Source organism: Micropterus dolomieu, linkage group LG16 (genome assembly GCF_021292245.1).
Source record: "Micropterus dolomieu isolate WLL.071019.BEF.003 ecotype Adirondacks linkage group LG16, ASM2129224v1, whole genome shotgun sequence".
Taxonomy (NCBI): domain Eukaryota; kingdom Metazoa; phylum Chordata; class Actinopteri; order Centrarchiformes; family Centrarchidae; genus Micropterus; species Micropterus dolomieu.
The window spans coordinates 269,960-281,292 of record NC_060165.1 but is presented as its reverse complement, the minus strand read 5'-3'; the positions used below and the strand labels follow the sequence as shown (position 1 = coordinate 281,292).

General features: G+C 39.8%; 1 protein-coding gene across 8 annotated transcripts in view; it reads right to left on the bottom strand.

The window, feature by feature from the left end:
* Nucleotides 1-11,333, bottom strand: part of LOC123984881 (pleckstrin homology domain-containing family A member 5-like) — a 92,513-nt gene that overhangs the window by 61,062 nt on the left and 20,118 nt on the right. For all 8 annotated transcript variants that reach the window (XM_046072102.1, XM_046072099.1, XM_046072100.1 and 5 more), the window contains exons 4-6: nt 9,590-9,690; nt 9,018-9,133; nt 5,070-6,191 (exon numbers count right to left, since the gene is read on the bottom strand). In XM_046072102.1, coding sequence (XP_045928058.1) covers nt 5,070-6,191; nt 9,018-9,133; nt 9,590-9,690 — 1,339 coding nt within the window. The remainder of the gene's footprint in view (nt 1-5,069; nt 6,192-9,017; nt 9,134-9,589; nt 9,691-11,333) is intronic.

The window sequence follows — 11,333 nt, the reverse complement described above, 5'->3', positions numbered from 1 at the left end:
GTTCTATTGCAGGTTTCGTTGCTTTCTGCAATTGGTGTTTCCCACAGCTTTTCCCTGTTGTCCCCACCTTCCATCCCCCTTTCCCCCTTCTCTTACAGGTGTTGTCCTTTCTCTGTGCTGTCTGTTTGTGCTCCCCCATCCCCATGTCTGCCCCCCTGTCCGGCCCGGTGACAAATCAATACATAATTAAATAAATAATAAAACAGACAAAGGAGTATTTTAATACTCTCTTGTTAAAGTAAAATCTGTCTGGCACAATATGGTATCCAGGTCATTATACTCTATACCAGGCTGCTGGGCAGGACAGGTTTAAAAAAAATAAATAAAAAAAATAAAATAAAATAAAGTTGCCCAAAAGAAACAGAACTTGTCTTTTTTGCAGAGTTTTCCACTCTTGATCTGTTGTCACGACAGCAGGTGGCTTGTTAATGACGTAGCCTATCAAACAACTGAACATATGCACTTGTGTCTACTGTTGCTTTACCTGGTCCGTGCATGTAAAATATCCACCGTGTCCACGACTAGTAACATAATAGTGAACACATGCCTATTTAGGACCCCCTCCCCCTGCGCACCCCACACTATGTCATCGTCTATCTAGATGTTTCTTTGTAGACATCGCCCAACCCTACAACTACTGATTTTACTTAGTAACTTTCTTCTCCTTCTCCTCCTCCTTCACACGTATTCAACGTGGTGATGAAACGCAGCAGTTTGTCCGTTTGTGTTACTGTAGCGACATGCGACGTCCATGTAAGAGGACCCGCGGTGTATATATGATAGAAATGGCTCATTCTAAGGTAATAAATATATAACGGTTCATTATTATTATTATTCATGTACTGATGTAGAAAGACAGGGCTGGACACCTCACAAATGAGAGTGCAGCAATTTAGAGAGGTAAGTTCAGATACAGATAGAGGTAGGCAGCAGTATGTTAGCCCAATGAAACATCCTGTAGTACTAGCACGCGTTTCAGTTCAGTTATATTTGATTCTTTTATGATGTTTCATTTAACCAGGAGAGAGGAGAGATTAAGCATGCTACTTGAGGAAATTAATGAATATATTTACATTCATACTTTAATGTAAAACGTGTATTTTATAAATTGGCAACCCTAGTTACCACTGTGCTGCTCTGAGTTTCTCTTTTAACAGAAATACTGTTCATTCACTACTACTACTACTACTTTACATTTTCTGGTACTGTAGTACTGTAAATACAACTCAACACAAGTTAAAAGTTTCCCTGGGGTATGATCCCACACCTTCCATTGTGAAAATTCTGCCTTTTCATTGACAATAACTTAGTGGTAAAAACAAAGTTGGAAATTTTCTTATTAAGTGAATGAAACTAGGATTTGTGTTAAAAAGAGCGGTGAGTATGACAGTGTTATACTGATGGAGGTAGTGCTGTAAACATTAAATAAACATTTATACTGAACATACAATGTAAGCTATTATTAGGGTTGGGTATTGTTTAAAATTTTACAATACCAGTACCAAAACCAGTACCCTTGTGGTAACCAGTAATACCAATACCAATAGAGTACTTCATTCGATACCTTGCATAAAATGTCACCTGTTGAAGTCATAGTAGTTGATTGGTAGCCTATTATTATTTTTATTGTTGTTACATTCACAGCTTGTGAATGTTTTTATATGTGAATCAGAGAGGAGGAGTGAATTAGTTTAGTGACCAAATTACTTGTGGGAAACGAATCTAAGGTATTTTTTTGATATGTGTGTTGAAAGTAAACAACGTAAAATTATTATAACTTTCGTTCAATTAACTGAATTGAAAGATCTCGGCGAGTGTTTTTTCCTTTATTGGTGAGTCGCAAGCCTCCTCCAAAAATGACAAGTATAAAACGAGTAAGGAGTCTGTTTAAACAAGTCATTTAATACACTAAAGATCACAAACAGAGGAAAAGAGAGGCTGCACGTCCAGCCGATCAAACCAACTACGCCTGAAGCAGCTGCAGCCGGAGGCTCCGTGAGTAAAATCAGCTGATCGCTGCTGCGCCACAAAAGCATTTAATTGATGTGATGGAACGCAGCGATGGATCAGTGACAACTGACAAGTGATGTGAATAGCAAATAAAAATGTACAGAAGTGTTAAACAATACCAGAAGAGGAAACCAACAGAAAGCCAAGCTTGTGGTGATAAATTTGTAACAGTGACAAACAGGCCTGAGACCGCAGCTGAAGGTGAGAGTCTGTTAAAATCAACATGGACTTGGTGCTGCAGCCTTTTTTATACAGTTTATGGTACAGGCACATACGGCACCTTACCAACTGAGTTATCTGAACAATATGTCAATAACATTCAGTATTATGTCTTATATTCGCATCCACCATCTAATGGTTGAAAATATTGCTCCAATGCAAAATTTATTTGCCGACCCCTGAAGTATATTATTGCTACTTCTTTTTCTTTGAATGAACTTGGTGATGAGTGTCTGCACAGAATTTTACCAGAAGTAGAACAAGAAGAACTTAGTGGCGAAACGTCATCTGTAGCACTGTTTGTCCATTTTCAGCTACAGTAGAAACACCCAGGTTATGTAGATAGAAATGTCTCATTCGAAGGTAATAAATCATAATGGTTTATTATATAAGGTCTTTACACCACTGAAAACATAGTTATGGATCTTATATTACATTTCTGTCAAAAGATCCTCAGAAATATTACACACTGAACCTTTAAGTGTTACCATATAGTTTTCTACAACAACTTGTACATGAGTGACTTCAAACACGTGTTTTGGGAGAATTCACCCTTATTGTTAAATTGTTGTCAGACAGTAACCTAAGTTGTAGTTGTACCCTACGGCGTAGGTACGCACGTAGACCCTACGCAAGGAGTATAAATGGGCCTTTACGTTTACACAAGCAGGACTCAGTACCAACAATTTAGTTCTATAACAATGTTTGTCTCTTTCTCCACAGAGTGCTGATAAAGATGACAAATGTGGCACTGCGCTGGTTCTTCTCTCATTATAGTCTTATTTCCATGACTTATTCATGGCAGCAGGAGGAGAGGGGAAGCTCTGAGAGAAAACCGAGATTTGGCGCTCTGCACTTCTGTTCCGCTGCGTTCCTCGGTACAGACAGCTAAGATCCATCGCTCCCAACTGAGATACACATCTGTGGTGGCACAAAAAGCTTTCAGCAGCCTATGGCCCATAAGGCCATGGCAAGGACGGAGGAAGATACTAAAAGATGGAATGGTGCAGATGAAACAACGTTTGAAATCTTATGGGGGAGCAGACCTGTCAGGATGAAATTTGTGCCGTGGCCTTAAAATATATTAAGAAGCCATGGTTCTCATTGTGTCTTGTTGATATATCTCAACTGTACATGAACAAATTCTAACTGTACACAACAACAGTAGCACTGGAATTGTCTGTTACATGTCTTAGACAAGTTCAACATAATGGTCTATTGGTATTACGAGGTTAGATAGATAGATATAGATAGAGACTTTAATGTCATTGCACATAAAATACAACGAGATGCAGACCATTGAACTTAGCAGCTTCTATAAATAAATAAATACGCCATAAAAGGATTGTATAAAATAATAAAATGGAGCAATAAAACATACATTAAAAGAATGCAACAGCAATGTTAGCATTAAGACATGATTAACTGGTCCAGCAATTAATGTTTTGCAACAATGCAATTTCATAAATCATGAGTTAAGTGTGCACATACTGATCTTAATCAGTTGCACACAGAGTTACACATTTGAATTTGGGGTGTGAAGATCCCTGATCATCAAAAAATCAAATTAGCAAAAAAAAGTAGGACGGGTCACCCAATATACATTACCATAACTGGGAAAATATTCATCCTGTACTGTTATTTAGTCTGTTATTAAGTTCTAAATCCTGATTTCTGATGTTCTCATGCATCTTGGTCAGCAATTGTGTTGTGTTCAGGGCAACTGTTTTCATGGGAAGCAGAAGCCTGCTCGAAAAGTTGGTAGATTGTGTGAGGTGTTGATTTGTATATTGATGACATCATCAAGCAGCAATTTACATATGTACAAGATTTAAAAAAATAAAGTCATGCTAAACTTCCCTAGCTTTATTGTTATTGCTATAATTAAATGTTGCTATTATGGATCAATATGCATCTAACTCTGCCTTTTCTTTTTATGAAGGCTGTTGTATAGACAGTGGAACTGAAGTATCATAAATACTGAGGATACATACCAACTCATACGCCACTCTTGGAACACATTCCAGAAAGCCCTCTAGAGGGCTCACCAACTTAGAAGTCACCTGATCTAGACAGAAAGTCGCTAAATTGGTGACACAAACAATTGACCAATTAGCTACCTAGCAACAACCATGGAAAATGGCTACAAAATTGAAACATGAGTGAGATGGATACAGCTGTACAGCTGTGACTTAAATAACAATTCTTAAAGTGGATGTACCTTATAATAATGTACTGAATGACAATGTGAAAACAATGTGAAAGGTGTTTCTGGTAGTGAGGAACCTACAGAGAAATATCAGCTGAATCTGCAGCTCCCCTTGGCTTCATACTAAGTTCTGTATATCTGTCTGACCCACAACTTTATTATTTTGGTTCAGTTTCACAGCATGGTTTTCAGCTGCAGCAGGAGCTCTAAAAATCCACTGTACACCCCAGCACACAGATAGAGACCGGCTGGTGAATATAGTGAAGCATTTAGCAGAAAAAAGAGAGTGGACACAAACACCACTCCAAGTGAATGCTAATGTCGCTGTCTAAATGATAAGTGTGTAAATCAGCAACTGTTCTGCTGCCCCACAGTGGCAAAAAAGGTTTAAATCACTAGTGATAGCCTTATCCTCTAAACTCATACACTAGTGTTCTATTTCCTTTGCGCCTATTTGTTTTTTAAAGAGCATAAGCCAATGGACAAACTCCGACATTCAACCGACTCACTAACAGACTTCTGCCTCTTATAGAAGAGATGACTGGACAAAAAGTCCTCATTATGTACAGAAGCCCTCATTTGGATGCTGCAAAACCCCAAACGACTCCGAAAAAGAACAGAACAGGCTCACCTCCTGGTGTCATCGTCCAGTCCTCTCGTTCTGTGTGTGCGGACCCAGTGCTCCAGCTGCTGCATGGAGTTGGTCCTGGACAGGCCCCTCTCTGGCTCCTGGCCTGGAACAGGGGACTTTCCTTGACCCCCACCCAGGCTGCTGTCCACCTCTGCCAGGCCGCAGTCCCCTGTCTGCTCCCCTGCCACGGACCCCGAGCTGTTGACCTGAACAGGCTTTTGGACACTGAGGTTGGCCTGGCCCTGGCGAGAGGCAGACACTGCGGCTGCGATGGCGGCAGCCTGAGCCGGCTGCAGCTTAATGCTGCTGATTTTAGTCAGAGACCTCTCTGCACGTGGGTCTGCCTGGAAGCCATATTTATCCCCACCACGGACCGTAGCATATTTCTCTGTGTCTTTTAGAACAGCATATTTATCCCCTTCTCGTAGCGTACTGTATTTCTTCACTTCCTTCAGAGTGCCGAATTTGTCCACAACTTGTATGGTACCATATTTATTCTCCGTCTCCCTCAATGTGCCGTACCTCTCTGTCTCCTTTAACGACAGCTGTCTCTTCACTGCCTTTTGAGGCACATATTTCTGTCCATCTTTCTGGAGTGTGTGCCTGTCTCCTACTTTCTGCAGTGCATATTTTTCTCCATCCTTCGCGAGCAGGTACTTCTCTCCATTGTTAGATGGAGCGTATTTGTCTTCTGCTGGCGTCACTGTATACTTTTCGTCTACTTTCTGCACAGCGTACTTCTTCAGATCCCTGTGAATGGTGCACACCTCTCCGTCTTTCTGCAGCAAGGATTTCTCCCCATCTTTTCGCAACAGGTACTTCTCTCCATCCTTGTGGAGGAGATACCTCTCTCCGTCCTTCTGAAGCATGTAGCTGACGCCGTCTTTCTTCAAGGAGAACCTCTCCCCGTCTCTCTGTAAGGTGTAGTACTCACGCTCCCTCTGGCCATTGTGCGTCTCTACGTCTTTTTGTCGTTTGTCGTCGGCCCGAGATAGGGAGTGTTGTCGCACTGGCTCACGGTTGCGTTCATTGTTCTGGATCTCGGGCCGGGTCAGGACTCTGTGGTTCAGTAAGTTGTTCAACTCCTGAGGTGTCCGTTGGTCCACTTTCATCTTGTCCAGTCTGGGATGAAAGAAAGACAGGAATGTGACAAAGAGTTTTCTATGAGATTTGAAAGATGACTTAAGTGTCAGAAGTCCTATGTTTGTCTGACAGACATTCTATCTCGGTCATCATTCCTTTCTGGCCTTCCACTTCTTAGACTTTTCTGATCTCTGCCAGAAATCCCTGACAGTGCAGGGAGTCCTGGCCAACTGGGTACTGTGTTAACAAGGAATAATTATGGTCGTTAGGGTTGCAGCTAACTTCATATTTACATCCAATACTTTAAAGCTGAAAATATTTCCCTCAGTGTGATGCTCACTGAAAACATTAGATCAAGCACACACTGTACACAATCTACTGTATATGGGATACTATTGTGTAGGGTGGAGAATAAGCAGTTTTTTCTAACTTTCAAACGTTTTTCATTCAGCAATCTTCTGATGCTTCATCGCAACATCCCTATGACAAAAAAACATGGGCAGTCAGATGATCAGTTAGATCAGACAAGTAAACAAGCAAACATCTTTACTAGATGATCTAAACCCCTTTATTTGGAGGTCAAACCTTTTCTTTTCTACCACCAAAACTGTAGCCCCAAAGGGTAACTTTGTTATTTTAAACCTAGACCCTGTTTTCCCATGTTTTTGTGTGTATATGACTAATTTGGACAACCCTTTTTGAAATTGGTCCGGTATTGAGCAAGTCAGCAGAAGTGAAACATGACTGCAATGTAATCCTTGCGGGCAATTGCCTCATTATACAGTAGTACCTCCCAAAAGACAGGAGTGGCTGGTCTGGCACCACCTACCTGTTAGCTTTTTATTTTTTGTCAAAGGAGTCTGGTGACGTTGACTGTTTCTGGTTAAACAAAAAGGATTTTTCTTTTAAAAAAAAGTCTGTAGGGATACTTTGCATCATGTTGTCACTTGACACTTAATAACAATTTGAGCCTGTCAGCTCTTTAGTAGACAGACTCTGACCGTTGCAGTCCTGTGTCACTGCTGCTCGCTCAATACTGGAACAATTTCAAAAAATGTTGTTCCAATTAGTCACATAGACACAAAACCCAGAAAAGGAGTACAACAGTGAGAGAATGAAACAAAAATGACTTACAATAAATACAAAGGGCTATGAATACTGCAACATGTGCAACATGCATAAATCAAATAGCTTTCTATTGTCCATAGCAGAATAAAGCATCACCAAGGCAGACAACACTTGGATGTATAAGCAACATAAACACACACACCTTAAAGCAAAAAGAGAGACTGCAATGTTTTTGAATACCGCATACTAACTCTAACTGCTAACTCATTCATTCTCAGTGAAGGTTTTAGCCAGTTCACTGTAGATGATAAGTCAAATTCATTCCACCAGTTGATGGGTGCCTCATACCACACAACAGCAGACCACCAAAACGCTGAAACACAGACCCACACAATGCTGAACCAGAACCAAAGACACAACCATTAAACTTAGGCTGCATTATCATCTCTAATTCCTAATTCTTATCATTTTAACTTTAAAGTTTCAACTTAATCTATTTTTGCAAATATCTTCTTTCCTCTTGCTCATGTTGACTGTGAATACAATGTAATATAATGTTCAATAAAGCAGTAGTCAGAAATTATTGGGGTTTTGGGGATTGTTGGATCTCTTCCCTGCTCTGTATAAAAAGTGCAATGAGATGACTTTTGAATTGGCGTTACATAAAAAAACTGAAACTGAATAAATTTGAAATAACAAACCTGGATTTGAACATTTACCGGGGCATGTAAAACTTCTGAATTCCAGAGTGAAAACATATGGCTGCTTATTTTAAAAAGACTCACAAAAGATTTCAAATTAAATGATAAACTCTATATTGAAGTCAAAATGTTTCTCTACAATAACTAATCAATTTCACTGCTCATGCCTGAGCGCCAGTGTGAGCTGACAATTAGATAAAATATTAGATGGGCTCTCAGCTAGCTAACATTAGATGGCTAATTTTAAGTAAAAGAAATGTTAATTATGAAACTCTGAAGGTAGGAAAGTGTCTTAAAGCAGCTAGATAGCAAACTACTGACATTAACCTACAGTGTAACCACCAGTGTGTGGTTGACTGGACAGGAGCAGCTGCAGGTGCCAGTGATGTGGGTAGACAGATGTTCAACTAACGTCAAAGTTTGGAAATGGTACGGTCTATTTTAGGGGTGTCTGAAATCGTATTTTAAGATTCTTGAATATAAGGCATGAGTATGGGAAATATATTGTAATATTTACAAATACAGGTATGAAAGACCCCCCTGAACTGTTGTTTTTGCCTCTTTTAGGGGGGTCCAAGCCTTAACTAGGGGGGGTCAGACCTCCCCGATCCCCCCCGTAATTCAAACCATGGGCGTAACCCCTTAACACAAAAATGTAAATCAAGCTGCATTAAATCAGTGATTAAAGAAGGAAAACTGCCATTTTTTAATCTCTTTTTATACCTTTGTATAAAAATAATGATACTGGGAGGAGGACTGTGTCCCTGCAGTTTGCTGCCAGTTTATTCAATCCAACATATGTCACAAAATGCTTTCCCTTTTAAATTATGGTCCTGTCACTCAGTGTAATAAATGAACTGTGAATATGATGAGCTCCTAAATGGAACACAATATTACCCTGTATACTGTCTCTTAGTTGAGGAGTGAATAAGAGGGAACTCTTAACAAGGCAAGGACATGACATTAGAGCACAGGACACAGGACATGAATATTAGAGCACTCTAATCTGGAGAATCAAAATATTTGGTTGCACCATGGTGATTGTGTGTCTCATATTTCATTTGTGTGTGGGCACCTCCCTGTAGTGAGTACTGACCTTCTGACAGGTTCAGTGTGAACGAGGGCAGCATCCGTCATAACTTTCATCCAGGACTCCATCTCTTTGGCTGTGTCAGTGCAGAAATAATAGGTCCGCATGTTGGGGTGAGTGGCCTAGCAGAGTACGGAGGGGGGGTAATAATGACAGTGAGAGAGAGATAAACAGTAGGAGGAGGAGGAGACAGAGAGAGAGAGGGCCAGAGAGAGGAGACACAACAGCAGTGTGAAAAACAGTGCTGGATGGTGACCATGAGAAACCAGCAGAGTCTTTACATCATTCCTGGCAGAGGAGCGTGTTTATGTACAGTATGAGTGAGTGTGCGTGTGAAGAATGACACTGAGGTGCCCAGCTAACTTCCTATATGTCATGATGTGGTTCTCTGCTTTTGCCTGCAGGCATAAAGCCTGGAAGTAGAGGAATCAGTTAGCATGACACACCTACCAATACCTCTAAAGCTCACTGATTAACAAGCTGCATTACTTTTCCTCAACATGAAGGGGCTATTTCTTTTGGTGCAGTGAATGTGCATACCGTCCCCAAACCTTTTTGTCACGACACTTGTGTTTTACCTTGAAGGCGTATTTCCTGCTGATGTGGTCATCCACCGACAACATGGAGATGTGGAAGCTGGGAAGCAGGATACTTCCCAGGATGCTATCCTCTTTCTCATCTTCACCAAAGAAATCAGAAGAATAGAAATATGTTGACGTATTAGAGTGGGACACTTGCATTCCAATTGACCTACACTAAACTAAGTGGAGTCTGGATCTATCAGGCTCAGGTTCAGTAACAAATTATCTGTAGATCAAATAAGGAATTTAATTGGTAATACATAACACTAAATCTTCAGGTTTGCTAGGCCTGATATTTTTACGTTTGTTTGTTTGTTTGACTTTAACTGTTACAAGAAGGAGGTCTACCTTTATCTGGTCTACAGTGTGATGAATGACAGATGATGATGGTAACACACACACGTTACTGTTTTATTTATTTATTTTAATTTTAATATATTTTTATTTTTTAACACAAACACAGACACGCTTACTGTTTCATTTTATTTTATTTTTTTAACACACACACACACACACTTCCTGTTTTATTTATTTTATTTTTAATATATTTTTATTTTTTAACACACACACACACACACACAAACACACACACGCTTACTGTTTAATTAAATTTTTTTAACACACACACACACGCTTACTGTTTTATTTATTTATTTTAATTTTAATATATTTTTATTTTTTAACACAAACACACACACGCTTACTGTTTGATTTATTTATTTTCATTTTAATATATTTTAATTTTTTAACACAAACACACACACACGCTTACTGTTTTATTTATTTATTTTATTTTTAATATATATATTTTTTTAAACACACACACACACACACACGCTTACTGTTTTGTTTATTGTATTTTATTTTATATTTTTTATATATTTTTATTTTTTTAACACAAACACACATACGCTTTAATTACTTGTTTAATGAAATGTATGGATGTATGGCGTTGATTGTTCCTATGTTGTATGTATGATGCTTTGGCAATATTGTTGTTACACATTCATGCCAATAAAGCTAATTTGAATTGAATTGAATTGAAAATTGATCAGTCTTATCAGACCACAGAGACAGACAGAGAATGATGTGATTGGACGTTCATACCAGCTTGACCTGCTTTCTGTATAAACTATGATCTTGTTTCCCTCCCTGTGTGTGGTGCACAGTGTGGAACACGCACACACATACAGCTAAGGACAGACTCTCGGGCTGCTTTCACATTTCACTGTGAAAACCAGCTGCAAAGCACAAAATATGTGAAATGCAGCAATGAGTGCATTACAGTTGACTCCTCTATTGAAGCAAATATTTACTGGTGTCACATCCAAAAAACCTTTGAAACAACAATCTGAACAGATTACGGCATCCTTCTACTGCCTCTCTGTGCTCTGTATAAAACAACTTTGTTTTGATGGAAGCTTACAGGCTACAAACTACAGGCAGCACAGTGTCTGCTGCACCAGCTGCAGCAAAAACCTACAGTGCCTGCAGCCGGTGCTGCTGTTTGCTTTAGCTGAGCCTGCACAGTGAGCCCTGCAGCTCCTCCGCTCCCATCCCTGCCGCTGAATTATTGAGATACAGAACACACACACACACACACACACACACACCCACACACACACACACACACCCACACACACACACACACACACACACACACACACACACACACACTGCTGAAACATTGCACCTGCCATATACGTGTGGTTATAACATGGCATTGTGAGCACCAGAGCAT